The 26674-nt window shown below is 44.5% G+C and overlaps 1 protein-coding gene across 1 annotated transcript; it reads left to right on the plus strand.

Moving 5' to 3' along the window:
- The first annotated feature begins 1787 nt into the window (after positions 1-1787).
- Positions 1788-26362, plus strand: LOC117378355 (regulating synaptic membrane exocytosis protein 2). The gene is made up of 25 exons (XM_055225239.1): positions 1788-1991; positions 2610-2709; positions 3941-4112; positions 5950-6016; positions 7061-7093; positions 8107-8237; positions 9042-9249; positions 9610-9799; positions 10165-10270; positions 11621-11725; positions 12083-12136; positions 14294-14370; positions 14602-14631; positions 15245-16225; positions 16664-16705; positions 16946-17013; positions 17079-17149; positions 18382-18423; positions 21151-21285; positions 22599-22780; positions 24185-24320; positions 25113-25225; positions 25308-25409; positions 25549-25688; positions 25937-26362. Exons 1-25 carry the CDS (start codon positions 1788-1790, stop codon positions 26168-26170), a joined length of 3723 nt encoding a protein of 1240 aa, XP_055081214.1. The 3' UTR covers positions 26171-26362.
- The last annotated feature ends 312 nt before the right edge of the window (positions 26363-26674 follow it).

Raw genomic sequence — 26674 nt, forward strand, 5'->3', positions numbered from 1 at the left:
GGTCTTGTTCTAGTTCTGGTCTGGTTCTTGTTAGTTCTGGTCTGATTCTGGTGTGGTTCTGGTCTAGTTCTGTTCTGTTCTGGTTCTGATCTTGGTTCTGGTCCAGCTCTAGTCTGGTTCTAGTCTAGTTGTGGTCTGGTTCTGGTCTAGTTCTGTTCTGGTTTTAGTTTAATTGTGGACTGGTTCTGGTCTAGTTGTGGTTTGGTTCTAGTTCTGGTCTGGTTCTTGTTTGTTCTGGTCTAGTTCTGGTCTAGTTCTGATCTGGTCCTGGTCCTGTTCTGGTCCTGTATGCCTCCTGTGTCTCGTGACCCTTAGCCTGCACTGTGATTGGTAGAGCCCCAGTGAAGGTTTCAAACCTATTTGAGTCCTGGATTAGTCAGATTATCAAGAGACAGTGGATTAAGAAGGATCCAGCGGAGATGCACGAGGAGAGGAACGTGTACCTGAGCCTCCCATGGACCACACTGAGACCAACCTGAGACTTGAGGCCACGGCCAGGACCCAAGAACCAGGACTAAACCAGGACTGAAAGGAACGTGCACCTGAGTCTCACCTGGACCATAACCAAAGACCAGGACCAGACTCAGACCGAGACCCAAGACCAGAGACCAGGATCGAGAATCCTGGACAAGACCAGAACTGGTGCAGGAGTTTGGGTCTGAATTTGGACTTTTTCCTTAGACTTGGGACTGAGTCAGACCTCAAAGGAGCAGTGGTTTGAGTGAAGATCTGGATTTATGAAATAGTCGTGGACATTTGGAGGAGTTGTGGATTAGTGACGTTTGAAGATAAATCTTGTTGAAGGTGTAGTTCTGAATCGGTCCAGATGCCTGGTGTCACTGCTCACGGTAAAAAAATGATACATTTTTATTCTGTTTAGAAGCTCAGAGTTGGACTCAGGTCAGAGTTATGAGATAAAGGTCCTATACTCACATGACCCTGATGAGCTTTAAAACAGGTTATAATGTTGTGACCTCCCCAAAAACATACCAGGAGCTTTGTTTTGTTTCAGTCACACATGTTTGAGTAACTATTATTAGTCTGTCTACATCTCCAAAGCTCAAAATGCTCCTTTCCTCACCTTGTGATGTCATGAAGTGGTAGTTTTCAAGTTAACAGCTCCTTTTACGTTTAGTTTAGTAGAAATTGGAAATTCCAGGGCTGAAATTACCCAAATGACTCTAGTGAAGGTGTATGGAGTTTAAAACCACAGTGGAGCACTTTCTGTATTACCACATGACATCACAAGGTGGAACAAAGTGTTTTTTGTTTGAGAAAAGAACTCTTAAATATGTAGTATTTGTGTGTGAAACATGTGTGAATGAAACAAAACACAACACCAGGTCTGTTTGTGATGAGGAAACAACATTATAAAACAGATCTAAACTGTAAATAGAAGTGTAATATGGGACATTTAAACACAGCATTTGGTATCAGATAAGAGAAGCTTTATTGCATTTATTACACTAACAGTTAAATGTTTATACATATCATCCATCCATCCATTTTCTTCCGCTTATCCGGGGCCGGGTCGCGGGGGCAGCAGTCTAAGCAGGGACTCCCAGACTTCCCTCACCCCGGACACGTCCTCCAGCTCCTCCGGTGGGACCCCAAGGCGTTCCCAGGCCAGCCGAGAGACATAGTCCCTCCAGCGTGTCCTGGGTCTTCCCCGGGGCCTCCTCCCGGTGGGACATGCCCAGAACACCTCCCTAGGGAGGCGTCCAGGAGGCTATACATATCACAGATTAGGAATTCATATTTCCTCTCCTCCATGTGGTGCAGGAGCCATGCAGAGTCAGTGGTGGGATCCTAGATTGTGGCCCGGTCCAGATCCTGGTCTAGAGCTGGGTCTAGGCCCAAATCTAGACCCGAGTCCAGTCTCGTGGCTCCCCTCCGTTGATGGACAGAGGCTCATTGGACGCATCATCCTCAACAAGACTCTGAAGGATGGAACCACACCCCGAGACACCGGTGCCCTGCTTGGGCTGAAGGTGAGAGGTCAAAGGAGGAAGAGGGGCAGAGGTCAGAGGAGGGAAAGGATGGAACCCCATCCTGAGACATAGGCACTCTGCTGGGGCTGAAGGTTAGAGGAGGGAGAGGGGCAGAGGTTAAAGGAGGGAGAGGGGCAGTGGTGGGGGAGAACAGGGGCAGAGGAGGGAGAAGGGCGGAGGGAGAGGAGAAGGGCAGATTAGCAAAAGAGGGAGAAGAGAGAGGGGCAGAGGTCTAAGGAGGGAGAGGAGAGGGGCAGAGGAGGGAGAAGAGAAGGTGGAGAGGAGGGAGAAGTGGGAAAGGAGAGGGGCAGAAGTCAGAGGAGAGACAGGATGAAGAGGGGCAGAGGTCAGAGGAGAGAGAGGAGTGAGAGGAGAGGCACAAAGGGGCAGAGAAGTGAGAGGGGCAGAGATCAGAAGAGGTGGTGGAGAAGGGCAGTGGAGGGAAAGGGGCAGAAGGGTACAAGAGAGGGGCAGATCGGTACAGGAGAGGAGCAGAGGGGTACAGGAGAGGGGCAGAGGACCGGAGGATGTCTGTGATGCAGAGGATGTTTGTGGTGCAGAGGATGTGTGATGCAGAGGATTATCCTCTAATGCAGAGGATGCATTATTGTGTTCCAGGTGGTGGGGGGTAAGATGACGGACAGTGGGCGTCTCTGTGCGTTCATCACTAAAGTGAAGAAGGGGAGTCTGGCTGACACCGTGGGACACCTGCGCCCAGGTAACCTCTGACCCCTCACCTCATTTAGGACACAAATAGTGAAGTTGATGCTCTGACAGAGGACTTACCCCTCTCTCACTGTGGCAAAATGGTTTGCCTCTTCTTCACACCACAACCTCTCGCAGGTCAGGTCTGGTCTCTGGTCTTGGTTTCTGGTCCTGATCTCAGGTCTGGTCTCTGATCTCTGGTCATGTCTCTAGTCTGGTTACCAGTCTCTGGTCTCTGGTCTTGATCTCTGGTGTTGTCTCTAGTCTGGTTTCTGGTCTGGTCTCTAGTCTGCTTTTTGCTCTTTGGTCTCTGGTCTGGTCTCAGGCCTCTTGTCTTTAGTCTGGTCTCTGGTCCCTGGTCCCTGGTCCCTGGTCCCTGGTCCCTGGTTTCTGGTCTCTGGTCTCTGGTCTCTGGTCCCTGGTCCCTGGTCTCTGGTCTCTGGTCTCTGGTCTCTGGTCTCTGGTCTCTGGTCTCTGGTCTCTGGTCTCTGATCTCTGGTCTGGTCTCTAGTCTGGTCTGAGGTCTTTGTTCTCTGGTCTTGTCTCTGGTCTGGTCTCTGGTCTCAGGCCTGGTCTCTGATCTAGTCTCTGGTCTTGTCTCTGGTCTTGCCTCTGGCCTCTGGTCTCTGGTCTCTAGTGTCTGGTCTCTGGTCTGGTCTCTGGCCTCTGGTCTCTGGTCTTTAGTGTCTGGTCTCTGGTCTGGTCTCTGGCCTCTGGCCTCTGGCCTCTGGTCTCTAGTGTCTGGTCTCTGGTCTCCTCTCTAGTCTGGTCTCTGCTCTGATCTGGTTTCTGGTCCTGGTCTCAGATCTTTGTTTTTTCTGGTCTGGTCTCAGGTCTGGTCTCAGATCTGGTCTCTGGCCTTGTCTCTGGTCTGGTCTCTGGCAACTGGTCTCTGGCCTCTGGCCTCTGGTCTCTAGTCTCTAGTGTCTGGTCTCTGATCTAGCTGGTCTGGTCTCTGGTCTCTGGTCTCTGGTCTCTAATGTCTGGTCTCTGGTCTTCTCTCTAATCTGGTCTCTGCTCTGGTCTCTAGCCTCTGGTCTGGTTTCTGGTCCTGGTCTCAGGTCTTTGTTTTCTGTTCTGGTCTCTGGTCTTTGGTCCTGATCTCTGGTCTTGTCTCTAGTCTGTTCTCTGTTCTCTGTTCTCTGTTCTCTGTTCTCTGTTCTCTGTTCTCTGTTCTCTGTTCTCTGCTCTCTGCTCTCTGCTCTCTGTTCTCTGGTCTGGTCTCAGGTCTGGTTCTGTTTCAGGGGACCAGGTTCTGCAATGGAACGGTCGGGTTCTTCAGGGCGCCACCTTCAGCGAGGTTTATGACATCATCCAGGAGTCCCAAAACCAGACCCAAGTCCAACTACTGGTCCAGAGAGACCTTAGTCTGAACCAGGATCTGAATCGGGATATGAACCAGGACATGAGCTCAAGGTGCGTCTGGAGTAGTAGTAGAGACAGTAGTAGAAGTAGCAGTAGTAGTAGTACTGAACAAGCTTGCAACTCCACAAACCTAGCACTTACACTCACCTAGGATTATTAGGAACACCTGTTCAATTTCTCCTTAAGTCAATTATCTAATCAACCAATCACATGGCAGTTGCTTCAATGCATTTAGGGGTGTGGTCCTGGTCAAGACAATCTCCTGAACTCCAAACTGAATGTCAGAATGGGAAAGAAAGGTGATTTAAGCAATTTTGAGCGTGGCATGGTTGTTGGTGCCAGACGGGCCGGTCTGGGTATTTCACAATCTGCTCAGTTACTGGGATTTTCACGCACAACCATTTCTAGGGTTTACAAAGAATGGTGTGAAAAGGGAAAAACATCTAGTATGCGGCAGTGCTGTGGGCGAAAATGCCTTGTTGATGCCAGAGGTCAAAGGAGAATGGGCCAAGTGATTCAAGCTGATTGAAGAGCAACGGTGACTGAAATAACCACTCGTTACAACCGAGGAATGCAGCAAAGCATTTGTAAAGCCACAACACGCACAACCTTGAGGCGGATGGGCTACAACAGCAGAAGACCCCACCGGGTACCACTCATCTCCACTACAAATAGGAAAAAGAGGCTACAATTTACATGAGCTCACCAAAATTGGACAGTTGAAGACTGGAAAAATGTTGCCTGGTCTGATGAGTCTCGATTTCTGTTGAGACATTCAAATGGTAGAGTCAGAATTTGGCGTAAACAGAATGAGAACATGGATCCATCATGCCTCGTTACCACTGTGCAGGCTGGTGGTGGTGGTGTAATGGTGTGGGGGATGTTTTCTTGGCACACTTTAGGTCCCTCAGTGCCAATTGGGCATCGTTTAAATGCCACGGGCAACCTGAACATTGTTTCTGACCATGTCCATCCCTTCATGACCACCATGTACCCATCCTCTGACGGCTACTTCCAGCAGGATAATGCACCATGTCATAAAGCTCCAATCATTTCAAATTGATTTCTTGAACATGACAATGAGTTCACTGTACTGCAATGGTCCCCACAGTCACCAGGTCTCAACCCGATAGAGCATCTTTGGGATGCACGGGAGCTTCGTGCCCTGGAAGTGCATCCCACAAATCTCCATCAACTGCAAGATGCTCCTATCAATATGGGCCAACATTTCTAAAGAATGAATTAGCACCTTGTTGAATCAATGCTACGTAGAATTAAGGCAGTTCTGAAGGCGAAAGGGGGTCAAACACCGTATTAGTATGGTGTTCCTAATAATCCTTCAAGTGAGTGTATTTGGCCTGAAGAAGGGCCTGATCCTGCTTGTTTTCATGGAAATGTTGTTGCTATAATATTCCACAGTATGACATAACACATATCTATCTCCATGGAGAATACTTCAAAGTATGGTTTTAATTTTCTGTTTCTGTGGAATCCTGCAGGCAATTTACCACCTCCAGAAAATTACATACTGTACCTTTAAATAACTGTTTTGTATCTTTTTCTCTGTTTCAGGGACAGAAGCAGATCTGCAGAAATACAACCAGACTCAAGTGAGTACAGAGTCCTTTACAGACCTGGACTCCCCCAAAACCTGTAGTTTTGGCTCAGTCCTAGTGTAGACCTGGTATAGTGTGGGTTCGGTCCTGGTTTAGTCCCAGTTTAGTCTGGGACTGTTTCTGGTCTGGTTTAGTTCTGGTTTAGATCCTGTTTCTGGTGTGGTTAAGACTTGGTTTAGTCCTGGTTTAGACCCAGTTTAGTCCAGGTTTAGACCCTGTTTATGCTCTGGTTTAGTCCTGGTTTAGACCCTGTTTCTGGTTTCAGGTTGCAGTTCTTTGGAGAGCGTTCAGAAGGTGTTGTCATGTCCCGTCAGTCCCACTGTGAGTTTAAACATTAGTGCTCCTCACATCAGGAAAAAACACAGATGTTAAACCTGATGTTTTATATTTGCTTTATTTCATTTCAGTGTAAACTCTTTAGTCTTTTCGCTAAACTCTTTAGTTTTTAGTCTAAACTCTTTAGTCTTTAGTCTAAAGTCTTTAGTCCAAACTCTTTAATCTGTAGTCTAAACTCTTTAGCCTTTAGTCTAATCTCTTTAGTCTTTGGTCTAAACTCTTTAGTCCAAACTCTTTAGTCTTAGGCCTAAACCCTTTAGTCTTTAGTCTAACCTCTTTAGTCTTTAGTCTAAACTCTCTAGTCTTTAGTCTAAACTCTTTAGTCTTTAGTCTTTAGACTAAACTCTTTAGTGTTTAATCTAAACTTTTTAGTCTTTAGGCTAAACTCTTTAGTCTTAGGCCTAAACTCTTTAGTCTTTAGTCTAACCTCTTTAGTCTTTAGACTAAACTCTTTAGTCTTTTGTCTAAACTCTTTTAGTTCAAACTCTTTAGTCTTAGGCCTAAACTCTTTAGTCTTTAGTCTAACCGCTTTAGTCTTTAGTCTAAACTCTCTAGTCTTTAGTCTAAACTCTTTAGTCTTTAGGCTAAACTATTTAGTCTTTAGGCTAAACTCTTTAGTCTTAGGCCTAAACTCTTTAGTCTTTAGTCTAACCTCTTTAGTCTTTAGTCTAAATTCTCTAGTCTTTAGTCTAAACTCTTTAGTCTTTAGGCTAAACTATTTAGTCTTTAGTCTAAACTCTTTAGTCCAAACTCTTTAGTCTTAGGCCTAAACTCTTTAGTCTTTAGTCTAACCTCTTTAGTCTTTAGACTAAACTCTTTAGTCTTTAGTCTTTAGAGTAAACTCTTTAGTCTTTAGTCTAAACTCTTTAGTCTTTAGGCTAAACTCTTTAGTCTTTAGTCTAAACTTTTTAGTCTTTAGGCTAAACTCTTCAGTCTTTAGTCTGTAGTGCTTGTCACATCAGGATGAGCTGCAGTATTTTGGTGTAATGTTAAATCTGATGTTTTGTATTTGATTTATTTCACTGTAGTGACTGTCATCTGTTTCAGGGCTCACAGCGCACGCTGGTCCCAAGGATCCAGGTGAGTCCAGATCCAAGTGCAGGATGAGATCCAGGATTAAGTCCCGATCTAGAACCTTTGCTGAACTGGCTCCACTATGTTTCTGGGTGAACCAGTGAGAGTGTGTGGTCAGTGTGGATCAGACCTTTTTTTTTTTAATCTTTATCTATACAAAGAGAGCCCAGTGAGAGTACCAGAATTTCTTTTTCACAATACAATACAAACAAAAGACCTCATAGCTGACAAAAGCAGCTGAAAAATTGAAGACAGTCCTGTAAAGTTGATTGGTTCTTCTCACAGTTTTATGCATTTGCGATGCCACTACTATAGACTGTATATATCTCTGGACATATCTAACCTGCTAACTTGGAGCCAAACACTGTCCACTTCTATATATGGTCTATGGTCACCTGTTGATTGTAATTCTGACGTCATGTGACCATCAGATAGAAATGTGTCTGTTGAAATCGAGGGACCCTTTTCTCTTGTTGCATTTGTGAAACAGGAGATAAATGGTGCTTTTGTTTCATCAGTTTGTAACATGTAGCAAAGCATGACTGTGCACGTCTCATTGACCTCATGACCCCCCGTGCTAGGCCATGGAGAGACTTGTACACAAGCAGAGCTGCTTTAAATTCTATTCTTTGACAGCAGAGACCTGAGCACAGGGCTTTTGTGCTCGTACTTCCTGGTTCTAGTCAGGACCCGAGCAGCAGTGTTCTGGATGTACTGCAGCTGTGTTAAGGCTCGTTTGGAGAGGCCAGTGAGCAGGCCATTACAGTAGTCTAACCTACTGGAGACAAATGCATGAATAAGTCTCTCTAAGTGTGGCTTTGACAGTATACCTTTGATTTTTGCAATGTTTTTTAGATGGTAAAAAGCTGCAGATGTTATTGATTTGATGTGGCTGTTAAAGTTCAAGTCTGAGTCCATTATTAATGTTAATAAGTTCTGACTAGGTTCTGACCAAGTTCTGCTGTGCTTCTGCTCTGGTTCTGACCCAGGTCTGACCCAGTTTTGCTCTGGTTCTTTAGGTGAAGCTGTGGCTGGACTCAGTCGGGCGTCAGCTCATTGTGACGATTCTCGGTGCCAAAGAACTTCCCTGTCGAGAAGATCACCGCCCCCGAAACCCCTACGTCAATATGTACCTCCTGCCAGACCGCAGGTACTAGACCAGGACTAAACAAAGACTAAACCAGTGTCTAAACCAGGACTAAACCAGGACCAAACCAAGGCCTAAACCAGTAGTAAACCAAGACTATACCAGGACTAAAACATGACTAAACCTCGACTAAATCAATATATTCCTGCGTTCAAACCACAGGCACTAGACTAGAACTGAAACAGGTCTAAACCAGGTTTGAAACAGGACTAAAAAAGGGTTTAAACCAGGAATAACCAGGGCTACATAAACATGCTCCCAGACCACAGGTACTAGACCAGGATTAAAACAGCACTAAACCAGGACTGCGTGAAAATGTACCTTCTCCCAGACCGTACGTACGAGACCAGAACTAAACCAGGACTAAATCAGGATTAACCCAGGATTAAACCAGGATTAAACCAGGATTAAACCAGGATTAAACCAGAACTGAACCAGGGCTACAACCAGGTCTAAACCAGGATAATGTCAATATGTACTTGTCAGACTGCAGGTACTAGACCAGGACTAAACCAGGATTAAAAGAGGGTCTAAACCGGGGCTTAAACAGGACTGAACCAGGACTAAACCAAGAGTAAATCAGGAATGAACCAAGTCTAGACCAGGACTAAACCAGGATTACATCAGTATGTACCTGCTCACAGACCACAGGTACTATAGGACTGAAACGGGACTTAAACAGGTTCTAAACCAGGACTAAACCAGGACTGAAACAGGTCTGAACCAAGGCTAAACCAGGGCTAAATCAGGGATAAACAGTGTCTAAACCAGGACTAAATCTGGTCAAAAGCAGGTCTCTTGTTTCAGTGACAAGAGTCGTCGTAGGACTAAGACTGTGAGGAAGTCCACAGAGCCACGCTGGAGCCAGACTTTCATTTATGGCCCAGTTCTGCTCCGGGACCTGACAGACCGGACTCTGGAGCTCACAGTGTGGGACCAGACCAGAGTCCAAGAGCAGACCAGAGTCCTAGAGCCCATCCACAACCAGGACGAGGAGAGCCAGCTGCTGGGGCAGGTGAGATTGGGTTTTATACCTGGTTTAGACCTGGTTTAATCCTAGTTTAGTCCTGGTTTAGTCCTGGTTTAGTCTTGGTTTAGTCCTGGTTTAGTCCTGCTTTAGTCCTGGTTTAGACCTAGTGTAGTCCTGATTTAGTCCTGGTTTAGCCCTGGTTAGACCCTGTTTAGTCCTGGTTTACGCCCTGTATAATTCTGGTTCAGTTCTGGTTTAGACGTGCTTTAGACCCTGTTTAGTCATGATTTAGTTCTGGTTTAGACCCCTTTTAGATCTTGTTTAGTTTTGCTTAGTGCCTGTTTCAATTTGGATCCTGTGCAGTCCTGGTTTAGTATTGGCTGATTTCTCTCCTGTCACCTGCAGGTGCTAGTCCGTCTGGAAGGGGCACTGTTGGACGATCAGCCGCACTGGTACAAACTGCAGCTGCCCCAGATCTCCCCCTATGTCCCGCGTAGGGTACTGCAGCAGAACAGGTCTCTGCCTCGAGTTCGGACCCTGGGCCAGGACTATGTCTACGAGGACACAGAGCAGGACGGGATCGGGGTCATCTCAGGTATTGTCTCTGTCTGGATCCACAGGGGTCAGGGTCCAAGGTCAGGGTTAAAGGGTTAAAGTTCAATAATTATTGTGTTACAGTGTATTCGGTCCCCATCATTTAAAAAAGAAAGGAGAGTGAAGCCCTCCTCCTTTGTCTTTGTCCCTCCATACACCATACACATATGTCTGTAAGGATCTGAACAGGTCTAGAAGAAGATCTGAACTGCTCTAAAGGTGGATGTGAAGAGGTCTAGAGGGAATCTGAACTGGTCTAGAGGAAGATCAGGTGTAGAGAAGGATCTGAACCTGTCTAGTGGAGGATCAGGTGTAAATGGGTGTGAGCAGATTCAAGCTGGATCCTAATAGTTTTTTTCTCCTCAGATACCTTGTCCAGATGTAATGGTCTGGATTTTGGATCGTCCATGTCGGTTCCAGACCAGGTTCTGACACGGATCAGACCCCACTCTCCTCAGCCCTTACCCCACAGGTATCTACTGAGTATGCCCAGTCTGTCTCCCACAGGTATCTACTGAGTATGTCCAGTCCGCACACACCCATTGAGCAGAGGGTTTGTGGTTCGATTCATACTGACATATACTGTTGTTGTTTCCTTGGGCAAGTCCTTGGATGTGTTTTCAGTGGTTCTGTTACGGAGCTTGTGCTTGCTCAACTCTCTCTCTCTCTGTGTCTTTAGACCAGCCCTGCAGGTTTGTTCCAGTTTTGGTCCAGTTTGGTCCAGTTTTGGGGCAGTTTTTTGGACAATGTTTTGAGGGGCAGATGTTGGAGCAGACATTGGAGCACCTTTGGGACAATTTTGGGGCAGATGTTGGGATAGCTGTGGGCTAGTTTTGGAACAGATGTTGGACCCCTCACTCAGACTGCTCTGGTACTGTTGTAGGTGTTCAATTCAATGTATTTTTGTAAAGACCAAAATCACAACAGCAGTTCCCTCTTAGGGCTGAAAATGAAATTTGATTTAACTAACAGAAAGTTAGATCATCAATGAAACAGAGACAGATAAGCAAATGAATACACAGAAAGCAAGCAAATGGATAACTGTCCCAGAGTGCCCCCTGTCCTTATACCCTCCTTCTCCACAAAGAAAAACTCAAAAAACTCAGTGTGAAAAAGAGAAACCTCGAGGAGAACCACAGTGAAGGAGAGATGCACTCCAGCTGCAGATGTGTCCAGGACTAATGCATCCATGTGCAGATAGAGATCAAGTCTGTAGGGCTAGAGCCACTCAACTAAGGGACAGAGAGAGACCCATCCAGGGCAGGGCGGAAGCCACCCTAGCCAGGCTCCTGGCCATCCAGCCAGGTGAGGGACAGGAGGGTCCGAGTCCACGGAATAGGATCAGGGCGCAGTAGGGTATCTAGAGTCCAGTCATCACCGGCGGTCAGCGACCAGGCATCTGAAACAGTTGCACTCCCCAGAGGGGGACAAGACACAACATGTGAATAGCAATGAACAAACTCTAAGTGAACTGAATAATGAATGTTGTTGACATGAAAAAAAGGAGGAAACCGAGGATAGTGCTCAAGTCACCATACTTCCCCTAGCAAAGCTGCTCCTAAGGCAGCTTAACTAAAACTCCAGATTTTATTTCTGCTCCTAACTGGCCTGGGCAAAAGCTCATTCACAGAGGAACGTTTTAAGCCTGATCTTAAATGTAGAGACTGTGGGAGCCTCTTTAACATAGTTTTGAGGCAGTTTGGGTAGTTTTTGGGCAGATGTTCAGGCAGTTTTGTTGTTTTGATGTTGGGGCAATTTTGGGGCACTTCTGGAGCAGTTTTGGGGCTGTTTTGTTCTTACCTCTGCTTGGTTTTGTGCTCAGTTCTCAGACTCTTTACCCTCTGCTCCGAGAGGACGCCGTTCGTCTGTTGCGAGGCTCAAAACTCAGCCGCACCCAATCAGATGCCTCCGCCCACCCCCCAGACAGGTGAGAGTCAAACCGTTCAATTCCAGCAAAATTAAACTAATTGAGGCTTGCAGTTATAGTGACTGATTTGGAGTGCAGTTCCATATTTGGAGTCAAGAACCTACCAACACTGTCAATCAAACGTATTGCTAACAGGGGTCAGAAGTTAAGGAGGCTCAGGAGGGTCATGGGTCAAGAGGGGTCAGAGATCACAGTTCCTACTCTGTGTTTCAGGAAGGTCAGAGGTCACTGTTCTCTCTGTGTTTCAGGAGGGTCAGGGGTTAGGAAGGGTTAGAGGTAAAAGGTGTAGATCACAATTCTCTCTGTGTTTCAGGAGGGTCAAGAGTCAGAGGTCACAAGTTTCTCTATGTGTTTCAGGAGACCCATGAGGAGGATGTCTCTGGCGCCGTCTCTGGACTCTCCTCACGACAGGTACCTCTTCACACCTATGGGGGACACTCTCACATGGGGGGTCTCACCTTCCTTTTTTCTGTTACAGATTTTATAATGGCCCAGTGCGGAACAGGAGCTGCAGGTGGGACTGGGTTTTTGTCTTGGTTTAGATCTGGTTGAGACCTGATTGAGACCTGGTTCAGACCTGGTTTAGATTTGGTTTAGTCCTGGTTTAGACTGGGTTTAGACCTGGTTTAGGTTAGGTTAGTTTTAGAACTGGGCTGTGATAATCGTGTTTAATCACATGCTTGAATTGTGATTACCTTTGATTAGTTGTGATTTAACTGAATTTTAATTTAGTTGTGATTTAATTTAATTTTTAAAATTTATTTTATTTATTTCAAGCACATGTGTCGGGTACATTTAAAGCACATTTCACAAATGAATCCTTATATAAGGTCAAAAAGGAGTGGGAAGAAGAAAACTTATTAAATCCCACCCCTATCTTAATTTAAGACATAAATGAAATGCTTTGTTTACGCTTCCTATACAGTTGAAAAAGAAAAAAAGAAAAGAAAAATAATACATGTACACATAAATATCATACATACATATATATTCCATATACACATATACATACACATACATACACACATACATGCATACATATACATACACATAGACATATTCAAATTCAATTCAAATGCAGCAAAAGGTCACTGACAATAATGTAGATGTGCAGTATTACTGTGAGTACCATGAGGAATTTCCAAATTGCAACAAAAAGAAAAACATACTAACAATGGTAAGGAAACAATAAGCATATGGTGGAACCAACTTTGAAAGTGCAGTTTGACTTTATATTTAAACTGGCCTCTCTCTGTGTATAGAACAGACCATGTCTTTATATAAAAACTTAAATTCATGAATACTTTAGCATTGCTTTTGTTTTAAATCCAGAGCATTCCACAGTTTCACCCCACATACAGTCACACAAAAAACTTTTGTGAGTGGTTCGAACATGAGGTAGAATAAAATTTCCATAGCCTCTCAAATTGTAAATTCTCTCTTTAAGAGCAAAACACTTTTGCACGTTATTTGGTAATAACTTATTGAAGGCTTTGAATAATATACTTACAGTATACTATTTTACAAGATTGGGAAATTTTAATAGTTTGGACTGGAGGAAAAGATTGTGAGTATGATCTAGAAAACCAACCTTTTGAATGATCCGCACTGCTCGTTTTTACAATAAGAATAATGGTTTAATTGAGCATTGGTAATTGTTTCCTCATATTTCAACATAATACGTAAAATAAGAGAGAACCAGTGAGCAGTATAATGTATGGAGTGCATCATGATCAAGATATTGTTTTACTTTATTTATAATTGAGATGCTCTTGGCTATTTTAGTTTTTATGGATGTGGACTTTTAATCGCAATTAATCGTATGTTGCCTGCAAAGGTCAAAACTCAACAGTTTTTTGGGTCCTAAATAGCACTTTATTTTACTTGTAGGCTTAAAACTTCAGGTCTGGTAAAGCCCAGTCCTCCTATTTAGTCCTGGTTTAGTCCACTCACTGGTTACTAATTATGTGGGATTTTAATGTCTCTGTAGTTTTCTAAATAAACAGGATTGACACGAGCGCTAGACTACGCACATTGCCACGGATAGAGCATTAATCCTCTGCACGCATTTTTAATTATGGCCTGCTTTAATCCTGGTTTAGTCATGGTTTAGACCTGCTTTAGTCCTGGTTTAGTCCTGGTTTAGACCTGGTTTAAATCTGGTTTAGACATGGGTCTGATTGAGTCTGTCTCTGGCCTTAGTCCTGAGGTTTATCCATACGATGCTGACGTTTATGAAGAGGAGCTGCTCAGGTACAGTGTTGACTACAACTACCACAACCCCCTGCAGTCCTGGTTCAGTCCTGGTCTAATTCTGGTTTAGTCCTAGTTCAGTCCTGGTCTAATCCTGGTTTAGTCCTAGTTCAGTCCTGGTCTAGTTCTGGTTCAGTCCTGGTTAATCCTGGTCTTGTCCTGCTTTAGTCCTTGTTTAGTCCTGGTTTAGTCCTGATTAATCCTGGCCTAGTCCTGGTTTAGTTCTGGTCTAGTCCTAGTCTAGTCCTGGTATAGTCCTGGTTTAGTTCTCGTGTAGTCCTAGTCTAGTCCTGGTTCTGACCCGTTTCTCTGCAGGTCCCGGTCTCCTCGCCTGAGTCCAGTTTTCGGTCACTTGTCTCGACAGCTGCCCCTCGCCCCAAACCGCAGCCGCAGTGAGTAATACCTTAAACAATAGGCCTTTAACCCTTAAAGTACCGCAGTGGGGCTTTAACGTCTAAAGTAATGAAATGTCCTGCAGTGGGGCTTTAACCCTTAATGTGATGAAATGTCCCACAGTGGGGCTTTACCCCTAATGTGATGAAATGTCCCGCAGTGGGGCTTTACCCCTAATGTGATGAAATGTTCCGCAGTGGGGCTTTAACCCTACGCTGTGTGTGTTTCAGATGGAGAGCTGGGCGACACGGTGCAGTCAGGTACAGATAGACTCATGTAAAATAGTTGGTCACTTTAGTTTTTTGATGAAGTACCAAAGTATTTTGATGATCTAGGTTTGTCAAAAGTATAAAAAAATTTGAATCGATACTTAAACTGGTATTGAAACTAGATGCTCATTTTGCCTAGTATCGATACCAAAAAAGCCACAGGACGGAAATGAACCTTTCCTGAATAGTTTTAGAATAATCTTGAGCTGTATCAGAACAAGTGTAAGACACATAGACCAGTATACACACATGGACCACTATGAAACCTACCTGGATTACTGAGGGATTACACAGATATAAGGCCACATGGAAATAGGAAACAAAGTACTATTATTTAATGTTGAAATAACATTCTAAATATTGTCTAAAGAAAGTGCATTTTTATTATTATCGTGGTTTTGGAATCGGTATTGAAACTAAACCAGGATTAAACTAGGACTAAACCAGGACTGACGTAAGAACTTTGACCTAAGTCTCCCTTAGTAAGTTTTCTTCTTCCCACTTCCACTGACATGTACGTGTACTGGATACATGTATACTTACTTCTTGTGTTTATTAATCTGCTTGAAATAAATAAATAAAATAAATTATCTCTCTGTTTTAGTTCTGTCCTCGTTCTCAGCTCCACCTCCTGCTATAAGAGTCCAGGCCCCGCCCCCAGCCACACACACAGCACCCACCTATGCTCAAGCCCCTCCCCCTGCAGCCCCTCCGCCTCAGGCCTTTGTCCCAAACGGTGCTCCTCACTGGTCGTATTCAGCCCCTCCTGCAGCAGCCCCGTCCCCTATACCTCCTCAGGCCCTTCCCCCTTGCACTCAGGCCCCACCTCATGCTGCTGTAGCTCCTCCCCCTGCTCCTTTTATGAATGGTGTTACTCCTCCCATTCAAACACATGCTCCTATAACCGTGCCTCATTTTGGTCCTATGGCTCCTCCTCCAGGTGTAGTCCCTCCGGCCGCTGCACGAACCCCTTCCCTTCCAGCAGCAGCCCCTCCCTCTCCAGGCACAGTCCCTCCCCCTGCAGATGCAGCCCCTCCCCCTGCAGCACAAGCCACTTCCCCTCCAGCGGCAGTCCCTCCCCCTGCAGCACAAGCCCCTTCCCCTCCAGCGGCAGCCCCTCCCCCTGCATCACAAGTCCCTTCCCCTTCAGTGGCAGCCCCTCCCTCTGCAGCACAAGCCCCTTCCCCTTCAGCGGCAGCCCCTTCCCCTGCGGCACAAGCCCCTTCTCCTGCAGCTCAAGCCGTGCCCATGACAGCATCAGCCTCTCCCTGTGCTCCTACAGTTCCTCCCCCTGCTCCTCCTGTTCAAACAAATGTCCCTGTGACCACGCCTCCTGTTGTAGCTCCTCCCTGTGCCTCTTCTGCCCCTACCCCTGCAGCTCCTCCCCCTGCCTCTACATATCCTCCTACTGCAGCGCAAGCCCCTCCCCCTGTTGCCGTCTCGTCCAGTGGCATTTCTGCAGCTGCTCTAACATCACAGGGTTCCACAGACGCTCCACCCCCTGCTCCGATTCCCTCCACACCAGTAGCTCCTCCCACAGAGTCGGCCCCGCCCCCAGCACAGGCCCCACCCCCTCAGACCCCAGGTGAGTGCATTGTCATTTGGGTTGTATTATTTTGCATTTGGCTGCAAGTTCTATAGGGACTTCAAAGTCGATTTAAAGTCTCATAGAGAATTGGTGCAGTGTTGACTTCTTGTGCATGAGCATTGAATGTTTTACATAAATTAACGTACTTTATATCATATTTAGCTGCAAAACCTTTCCAAAATTCTCTATTGACATGAATGGAATTCCCACTTAGCCGCAAGTGCCACCCCAAAGAAAAATACAGCAATAAGATGGTTACAAGCTCTGAAAAATACATTTTGCAGAATAGGATTTTATTTGATTTGACTGATTTAATGGAAAAAGGGACATGGTGTAATGACCTAATGAAGGATACAGCATAGCATAATGAGGGTTGTTGTAGTAGTTCTGTGTCAGTCCTGTTCTCTGATTGGTTGTTGTGTGTGATGTCATCAGAGCTGGATAGGCGGTCGGCAACACCTGGCGGTACCAGGAAGGGTCAGTTTTATATTTGTTGATTGAACAGTTTGTTTTTGTGTTATAACTTAGTATTTAGTCATTATTAGCTGCATTAGCACATTAATCCACATTAGCACATTTAGCTCAGACTGCGTTAGCCGCTTTAGCATGTTTATCCACATTAGCACATTTAGCTCAGACTGTGTTAGCTGCATTAGCATGGTTAGCTCAGACTGTTAGCCACTTTAGCACGTTGTGCTTAGACTTTGTTTCCTGCAGAGGTCACATGGGAGGACCAGCAGAAGAAACCGGCTGATGAGGAGGCTCCTCTGAAGGACATGAACAAGGTCTGGCCAATCAGTTCTCAGCTGCTGACCCCTGCTGACCCGTAATCTCTGACCTGTGTCCACAGATGAGTTCATCTCTGAAGTCGTTAGACTCAGACTGCACAGATGCTCCGTCTCTGGACCCTCAGGCCCTCAGGTACTCACACCTGGATCATCTCCGCTATCTCCACCCGTTACCCCCCGTCCCATCCCCAAGTTACCCCAAGACCACAACTGACCTGCGCTTCAGTCTCCTCTTTTCATTTTAGCAGGTTCAACCTAACATTCAGTAAAATAAAAACTCAAAACAGCCAGCCACCCAGTGAAAACTGAAAAGGTTTAATTACACGTTGATCAAAGGCGACATCTTCACTGCCCAATTCTACGACTGTTAAAAGAAAGAAACTGATTGATTTAAGCAGAATCTTGCCATTCCTTTTAGTGTGACCTTGGTTCACATTGGATCGTCTTATCTATGTTGCATTTGTGAAAGTGAACATTTTGCACATCACATAATGGTCTAACTAACCCGGGCATTCAGTACATCTTCATTGTTACAAAATACATTATAGTTATAATAAAATTTTTCTTCCCACACACCCCTCACACGCCTAGATCATCTCCACTATCTCTGCCCATCACTGCTAGACTGACCTATGCTTCAGTTAGTCCCCTCCTTCCCCTGTGTCTCTCCCTCCCTGGCTCCCCCATCTCTTCCCCCTCTCTTCCCTCTCTCACCTCCCTGCAGGTGCACATGAGGGCTAACCACTCTGCTACTGTGCTCTCCTCTGAACGAAACTGCTCTAATCCAGAGATCTGGCTGCTTCTGCTGTCTTAGACCTAGTTCAGTCCTGGTTTAGTCCTGGTTTAGTCCTGGTTTAGTCCTGGTTTAGTCCTGGTTTAGTCCTGATTCAGTTCTGGTTTAGTCCTGGTTTAGTCCTGTTATAGCCCTGCTTTAGACCTAGTTCACTCCTGCTTTAGTCCTGGTTTAGTATTGGTTTAGACCTGGTCTGGTACTAATTTAGTCCTGGTTTAGTCCTGATTCAGTTCTGGTTTAGTCCTGTTATAGCCCCGCTTTAGACTTAGTTCACTCCTGCTTTAGTCCTGGTTTAGTATTGGTTTAGACCTGGTCTGGTACTGATTTAGTCCTGGTTTAGTCCTGTTTAGTCCTAGTTTAGACCTGGTTTAGCCTCAGTTTAATGCTGGTTTAGTCCTGGTTTCGTCCCACTTTAGTCCTGATGTAGTCCTAGTTTAGTCCTGTTGTAGTTGTGGTTTAGTCCTGTTGTAATCCCGGTTTAGGGCTGGTTTAGTCTGCGGCTGGGTGAAGAGCGCAGGTGGAGCATTGTCCAATCAGAGCGCTGACTGAGACCATGTGACCTTGTGTTACAGTGCGTTTGCGAGTCTGTTAGAGAAAAGGAGAGAGAGGAGGAGGTAAGGAAAGGAAACAAGGAAACAGGCAAGGAAACAAGGAGCCAGTTGTTTCCTTCAGGCAAAACTGTTTCAGAGTTTCTCCACAAACTATACGATACTAATATGATACAATACTCAGAACCAATACTCAGGCACCAATACTGATCTTTGTAGTACGCAGATATTGGATCATTTACCTGTCCTATTTACACTAAAGTTGCCTAGTTCACCAGCTAGACTGTGAGCCTTTTTGCTAATTAGCTCGCCAACCGCACAGACATTCGCCGATGCATTAATTTCTTTTCACACCATTTTGGACATTTCGAGTGGTCTACGTGTTGATGAATTGCTACATCTGTTTAGTTCTACCTGCACTGCCATTCTTGACTCTGTTGCTCAATTTAAATTCTGGAGCTTCTTTGGGTATTTTAAGAGACTGTTTGAGTAATAATAAGAAAGCTGTAAAGTGTACTAAAATTGAGTACATGTCAAACCTGATCTCTGATAACAGTCATAGACCCCAAGTACTTTTAACACCCTAAACTTCCTCATGCATCCTGTTGAGGCAACCACTAATGTAATGTCACTGTCACTGTGTGAATGATTTCTCAGCTTTTTTGTAGAGAAAATGTTTTCTATTGTGGACTCAGCTTTGCCCTGACTGTACTGTAATTTTTGAGCACTTTGATCATGTGTCTCTTGGTGAACTGCTGCCATTCTTGACTCTGTTGCTCAATTTAAATTCTGGAGCTTCTTTGGGTATTTTAAGAGACTGTTTGAGTAATAATAAGAAAGCTGTAAAGTGTACTAAAATTGAGTAAATGTCAAACCTGATCTCTGATAACAGTCATAGACCCCAAGTACTTTTAACACCCTAAACTTCCTCATGCATCCTGTTGAGGCAACCACTAATGTAATGTCACTGTCACTGTGTGAATGATTTCTCAGCTTTTTTGTAGAGAAAATGTTTTCTATTGTGGACTCAGCTTTGCCCTGACTGTACTGTAATTTTTGAGCACTTTGATCATGTGTCTCTTGGTGAACTGTTAAATGTTGTACAACAGCTAAAACCTTCTGACTGTTGATTGTATTCTATCCAAGCTCCTAGTAGAGGTATTTAATGTGATTGGTCCCTATCTTATGATGATTATTAACACCTCTCTGAGCTCTGAGTGCCCCTTGTGCTTTTAAAAATGCTATTGGTCAGCCTTTGCTTAAAAAACATAATTTGGATTCCAAGGTTCTGTCAAACTATAGGCCAATTTCTAAGCTACCTTTTTTGTCAAAAGTCTTGGAGAAACTGATCTTTGTGTAAATTCAAACCTATCTGGAGAAAAATTTCAGTCTGGTTTTAAAACTCGTCACAGCACTGAAACCACATTTTAAGAGTTTTTTATGATCTTATTTTCACTGTTTTACTGCTTTTAGATTTGACTCTAGCATTCGACACTGTGAATCACCAAATTTTGATTTCCCATCTTGAGAACTATGTTGGCATCAAAACTGTGGCCTTAAAGTGGTTCTGGTTATATCTTAAAGAAAGATCTTTTTCTGTTCAACTTGGCCCCCAAAGTTCAGATGTGGCCCAACTGAGCTGTAAAATACCTCAGGGGTCCATTTTAGATCCATTACTATTCTCTTTGTGCAAACTGCCCCTGGGGTAGATTTAAAAAAAAACAAACCAAAATCTCCTTTCATTGTTTTGCTGATGATGTGCAAGTTTACCTGCCTTTTAAACCCAGCACAGATAGCATCCAAACCCTCTTAAGTTGCCCTCAAGATGAAAAGGACTGGATGGCTCTAAACATTTTAAAGCTAAATGAATCAAAACAAAAGTTGTGGTATTTGGGGATTTATCTGATGCCAAATCTTTTCTGGGGTCTTTGTGTTGCTATCGCCATCAGTCTGTCAGAAATATTGGTGTTATTTTAGATGGTTCTTCTAAGTTTGACCAAGAGATCAGTCATGCAGTTACTTTTACCAGCTGCGTTTACTTAGTGAGATGAAGCCATACCTGCCTCACACTGACCTGGAGCGTGTCCTTCAAGCCTTCATCACCAGCAGATCAGACTACTCTAACTCTTTGTACTGTGGGTTGGACCAGGGCTCCATCCATCTCACAGATGCTCACAGGCATCAGGAAATATGAGCACATTTCTCCAGTGTTTGCCCCTCTGCACTGGCCCCTGTCAGCTTCAGGACTGACTTTAAGATGATGATGGTTTTTAAATGTCTTCCCCCTGTCTCTCTGAGCTTCTGTCTGTCCATGTTCCAAGTAGAACTTTGAGATCAGTAGAGCAGATGATGTTGGATGTTCCAAGGTCCCAGCTAAAAACTCAAGGGGGCGGGGCTTTTGCTGTAGCTGACCCCAGACTATGGAACAATCTTCCTCTGGGTGTTAGAACAGCCCAATCTTTAAATATTTTTAAATCTTTGTTGAAAACTAATTTGTTTTCACTGATTTTTAACACGAGCTGAGCGGGACTCTTGTATTGGGTTGTATTTGTTGTGTTCTATTGTATTTTTGCATGTTTTGTTTTATATGATTGCACTTTATATTGTATAGCCCTTTGGACAGGAGTAGCTGTTTTTAAATTTGCTTTATAAATAAATTTGACTTGACTTGACGACTGCAAGGCAGAGACTCAGATTGGTACCAGTAGCTCTGTCCAATCTTGTTCCTCTGACAGTTTTTCTCTTTTCTAATTGGTCCCTCTTCTGTCTCCTCTACTCTGATTGGTCGAGAAGCAGCCGAGCAGCATCGGTGGATTTGAGGCCAGCTTTGGAGCAGCCAAAGGAAATGACATTATCAGAGAAGGAAGGAGCCATGCTGCAGAAAAGCGAATCAGTGGAAGGAGAGGAGGAGGAGGAGGAGGAGCCAAAGTGAGTGATATCAAAACACTCGCTCAGACACTCGGAGAATGATGTGATAATAAAATATAATGACAGAATTCCACTTCTACAAATGAGTGTGTTTACATGCGCTCAAGTATCCCGGGTATGATTTTTTTGAGTATCCTGGTTTTGTATGTGTCCATGTAAACGCAGTATCCTGATTTCTCAACACCGTACTGAGCATGTGTGAAGTAGCAAATTGAGGGCGGCTTTTTAAGTAATAATATTTTATATCTATAAGCAAAATCTAGCAGTTTGTTCTTTAATACAACCTCATTTTAACACCAGGCTAACTTCTGTGTCTGTTTGTTGCTCTTGAACTGAACTGATGCTGTGAGACTTCTGTATTTTTCTACAGTTCAGTTCCTTTTACTGAAGCTGACAGCACTCAGTCACAGTCTTATGTTCTCATATTCTTAACATGTTAAAAAAGCCTTAAATTAGCTAGTTGCTAACATGTTTAGCTCATTGCCATATCTGTGCCATTGTTCCCATAGTTACCACTCTAAATATTTGCCTGCTCATGTATACAGGGATATGAGCATCACGTCTGAGTGCATGTAAACAGCATATCCAGAATACTGTCATAACAGGATGAGGATCATAACCGGGATAAAGATCATAGTTGAGATAAGGATCATAACCAAGATAAGGTTCATAACCGGAATAAGGTTCATAACCGGGATAAGGCTCATAACCGGAATAAGGTTCATAATTGGAATAAGGCTCATAACTGGGATAAGATTCATAACTGAATAAGGTTCATAACCGGAACAAGGTTCATGCCCAGGATAAGGCTCATAACCGGGATAAGGTTCATAATTGGAATAAGGCTCATAACCGAGATAAGGTTCATAATTGGAATAAGGCTCATAACCGGGATAAGATTCATAACTGAATAAGGTTCATGACCGGGATAAGGCTCATAACCGGAATAAGGTTCATAATTGGAATAAGGCTCATAACCGGGATAAGGTTCATAAGCGAAATAAGGTTCATAACCAGAATAAGGTTCATGACCAGGATAAGGCTCATAACCGGGATAAGGTTCATAATTGGAATAAGGCTCATAACAGGGATAAGGTTCATAATTGGAATAAGGCTCATAACCAGGATAAGGTACATAATTGGAATAAGGCTTATAAGCATATGAACGCTATCATGTTCACGTTCATGAGATCAACTCACAACAAAGATGCAAAATTAATACAAAGTTAAGTGTCTCAAACTTTACATGACTGACCCTCCCTGTCCCCTCCCCTCTGACCCCGATCTCTCCTCTGACCCTTCCCCCTCCTCAGTCCAACCAGTGGCAGTGCTCCAATGCAGAAGTCAGCCTCGGTGGGCGGAGAGATCTGCTCTTTGTCTCGAAACGATGATGATGATGACGATCGAAAACGCCGCTCCAGTTTGGGACAAAAGATGTTAGGGATGGTCGGGCTGGGCAAGAAGAGCCAGAGTACTACTAACCTCAATCCAGAAGGTACTACTATTACTACTACTACTACTACTAGGCCAGGCAAGGCAAGGCAAGTTTATTTGTATAGCACAATTTGTCCACAAGGTAATTCAAAGTTCTTTACAAAATAATAAAGTCATATGCACAGCTAAACAGTGCCATTTTGAGGATGGATTTAAACAATGTCAAAGTAGAGGCCTGTCTCACATTTTCAGGAAGATTGTTCCAGGTTTTGGTTGCATAAAACTGAAAACTGATTCTCCATGTTTAGTCCTGACTCTGGGCACCAGCAGGAGGCCTGTCCCTGAAGTCCTCAGAGTGTGACATGGTTCATATGACACTAACATGTCAGAGATGTACTTGGTGCTGGTCCATGAAGAGACTTGTTCACAAGCAGAGCTGCTTTAAAGTCTATTCTCTGAGCTACAGCAGCCAGTGCAGAGACCTGAGCACAGGAGGCATGTGCTCGTACTTCCTAGTTCTAGTCAGGACCCGAGCAGCAGCGTTCTGGATGTACTGCTTAAGACTCATTTGGAGAGGCCAGTGAACAGGCCGTTACAGTAGTCTAACCTGGAGACACATGCATGGATAAGCCTCTCTAAGTATGGTTTTGACAGTATACCTTTGATTTTTGCAATGTTTTTAGATTACAAAAAGCTGCAGATGTTATTGATTTGATGTGGCTGTTGAAGTTTAAGTCCATTATTACCTCTTGATTTCTAGCCTGGTTTGAAGGTTTTAGAGAGAGAGACTGGAGGTAAATGCTCACACTTTTTCTTTGTTTCTGTGGAGCAGACTATAACTTTAGTCTTGTCTGAGTTTAGCTGGAGGAAGTTGTTTTGCATCCACACACTGATCTGTTGGATGCAGTGGCAGAGTGAATCCACTGGTCCATATTCACCTGCTGCAGTGAGACATAGATTGATAGAGTGTCATCTGCAGTTGTGGTAGAACACATTATTGCTTCAACTACTACTACTGCTACTGCTGCTACTACAGCTATTGAGGATGAGAGGTGCAGAGGAGCAGAAGTGCAGAAGAGAACAGATATAAAGGAGGACAGGTATAGAGGTGCAGAGGATCAGTGGTACAGTGGTACACAGAGGATGAGAGCAGCAGAGGATGACATGTCTCTTTGTGCCTTTTGGTATTGGTACAGAGGAGAGACAGGATGAGAGGAGCAGAGGAGAGACGTGCGGAGGATGAGAGGAGAAAAGGATGAGAGGTACAGATATGAGAGGAGCAGAAGAGAGAGGTGTAGAGGAGCAGAGGATGAGGAGCACAGGTACAGAGGAGGAGCAGAGAGGTGCAGAGGATGAGAGGAGCAGAGGATAGAGGTGCCAGAAGATGAGAAGCAGAGGATGAGAGAAGAAGAGGATGAGAGGAGCAGGGGATAAGAGGAGCAGAGGTTGACATGTTTTGGTGCAGAGGAGGAGAAGAAGAAAAAGGTCATCCGTCTGCCGGTGCAGAGGAGTATCGAGACCGGACTCGCCATCGAGTTTAAGGCCAAGTTCACCCGACAAGCCTCAAGGGACCCGGATGCAGAGGACCCAAAGCCTGGAGCGTAAGACCCACTTTAGACTAGGTTTAGACCCATTTTAGATTCAATTTAAACCCACTTTAAACCGACATTAGACCCACATTACACCCACTTTAGACCAGGTTTAGACCTGTTGTAGACCCGTTGTAGACCCATTGTAGACCCACCAAAGACCGGGTTTAGACCCACTTTAAAATGGGCTTAGACTCACTTTAGACCCACTTTAGACCAGGTTTAAACCAGAACCAAGCCTAATACGACCCAGAAATGGAGAGCTCAAAGCCCAGAGCATAAGACTCACCTTAGACCAGGTGTAGGCCCACTTTAGACCAACTTTAGACCCACTTTAGACCAATTATATACCCATTTAAACCAACATTAGATCCACTTTAGACCCACTATATACCAACTTTAGACCAGGTTTAGACCCACTTTAGACCTGGTTTAGACCAGGTTTAGACCGAGTGTAGACTTGGGAGGAAAGGAGCAGGTGAAGGGTTTTGCTGCTGCGGGAAATCTAGTCTATTTATGTTTGTACTGTGTTTTTTTTTTGTTTTTTTTTAATTAAAAAATATTAAAAAAAAATATCTGATGAATCAGACTTTTGAAATATGATTCATTAGGTTAATCATGTTGTGCTTTTAATTTAAATTTATTTTTATTTAATTTAAACATAAGACCAAATTTAAGTTCATATTTAATTAAATTCCATTATTTAAACATAAGAGCAAACTTAAGTTAATATTTGTAGTACATTTCCTTTTTAAAAGCTGCAGTTGAAATTCAAGCGTTGTATTTTTGGTCTCTCTGTTCCAGTCTTATCTTTCCTGGAGTAAAAATAGCTGCTGATAAAAACTTCACAGGTTTCCTTGAAAATCTTGGTCCTGCCCAGGTTGCAGGACGCCAGACACTGGCCACGCCCCCCATGGGTAAGACACCTCCTAATTGGCTCTCTCCCTTCTCCATGCTCTGATTGACCCTCTCTCTTTTCTCTTGTCTTTGATTGGACAGGGGATATTCAGTTAGGGATGGTTTACAGAAAAGAGCGTCTGGATGTGGAGGTGATCCGAGCCCGAGGTCTGATGGCCAAACACGGCAACAAGAATACGCCAGGTACAAGACCAAGTTTAGACCGACTTTAGATCAGGGTTAAACCAGAGGCCAAACCCCGGTCTAGGCCTGGTTTTGGCCCCTGTTTGACATTATTGTGTGCTGGTTTTGACCCAATTCTGTCCTGGTTCTGTCTCGGCAGCCGCCTATGTGAAGGTGTACCTGATGGACAACGGGAAGTGTGTCCTGAAGCGAAGAACCCGACTGTCTCGGAAAACTCTGGACCCACTTTACCAACAACAGCTGCAGTTTGAGGAGAACCCTGAGGGCAAGGTTCTACAGGTGCTACCCCAGGACTATAACAGGACCAGACCAGGACTATAACAGGACCAGATCAGGACTATAACAGGATCAGACCAAGCCTAGACCAGGACTATAACATGACCAGACCAGGATTATAACAGGACCAGACCAGGACTAGACCATGACTATAACAGGACTAGACCAGGACTAGACTAGGACCAGACCAGGACTAGACCAGGACTAGAGTGGTGTCTAGGTGGATCACAACTGGTTTTGCTTGCCCTCAGGTGATCGTGTGGGGTGATTACGGGCGCATGGACCATAAATCATTCATGGGAGCTGCTCAGGTCCTACTGGATGATCTGGATCTGTCCAACATGGTGATTGGCTGGTTCAAACTGTTCCCTGCGATCTCATTGGTAGATCCGGGTCTGGCGCCGTTGACCAATAAGGAGGTGGAGGGCGAGAAGGCGTTTCTGGTTCCACCCCCCGCACCCAAACCACAGGTCGCCAAGACATGAGACCATCAGCCAATCAGGTCAATCAAAGCAGAGGGCTGTGGTTATGTCATCTGAGCTGCACACGGCCCCAGAGCTTCAGACTCTAACACTTTAAAGAGGGGGGTATTTCGCAAAATGTACTTTAATGTAAGTTTCTACCATGTTATAATATTCCCTCATCAAAACCATGCCTGAAGAGGTTTTAGATGTCATCCCTACATGGTTGAGTAATGTAGCAATCTTTCCAAGGTCCTATTCGAACACTGCTTATGGATAGCTGTACAATCCTTTACAAGACTCCACCCACAAGCCTACATCACCCATGTTCCCACCTGACAATTCTCAAACAATATACAGAAACATGATACAAAACTGTACAAAGCAACTTGACAAACCTTATATGATGTGCAGTAGTTTCATTAGTAGCACGCACATTGATTGTGATGTCATTCTGAAGGGTGACTTTGCACAGGGAGTGAAGGGAGGAGTGACCAAAACGTATTAAACATAATACGTTGTTTTCCG

The sequence above is a fragment of the Periophthalmus magnuspinnatus genome, chromosome 11, assembly GCF_009829125.3.
Source record: "Periophthalmus magnuspinnatus isolate fPerMag1 chromosome 11, fPerMag1.2.pri, whole genome shotgun sequence".
NCBI lineage: Eukaryota > Metazoa > Chordata > Actinopteri > Gobiiformes > Gobiidae > Periophthalmus > Periophthalmus magnuspinnatus.

What these genes read in the sequence shown, in the direction of transcription:
- LOC117378355 (XM_055225239.1), top strand. Translation starts at nt 1,788, where the DNA reads ATGCAGAGTCAGTGGTGGGATCCTAGATTGTGGCCCGGTCCAGATCCT. An exon ending in CGTGGGACACCTGCGCCCAG is followed by an intron (nt 2,710 to 3,940) that starts GTAACCTCTGAC and finishes GTTCTGTTTCAG; the next exon opens with GGGACCAGGTTCTGCAATGG. An exon ending in TACCTCCTGCCAGACCGCAG is followed by an intron (nt 8,238 to 9,041) that starts GTACTAGACCAG and finishes CTCTTGTTTCAG; the next exon opens with TGACAAGAGTCGTCGTAGGA.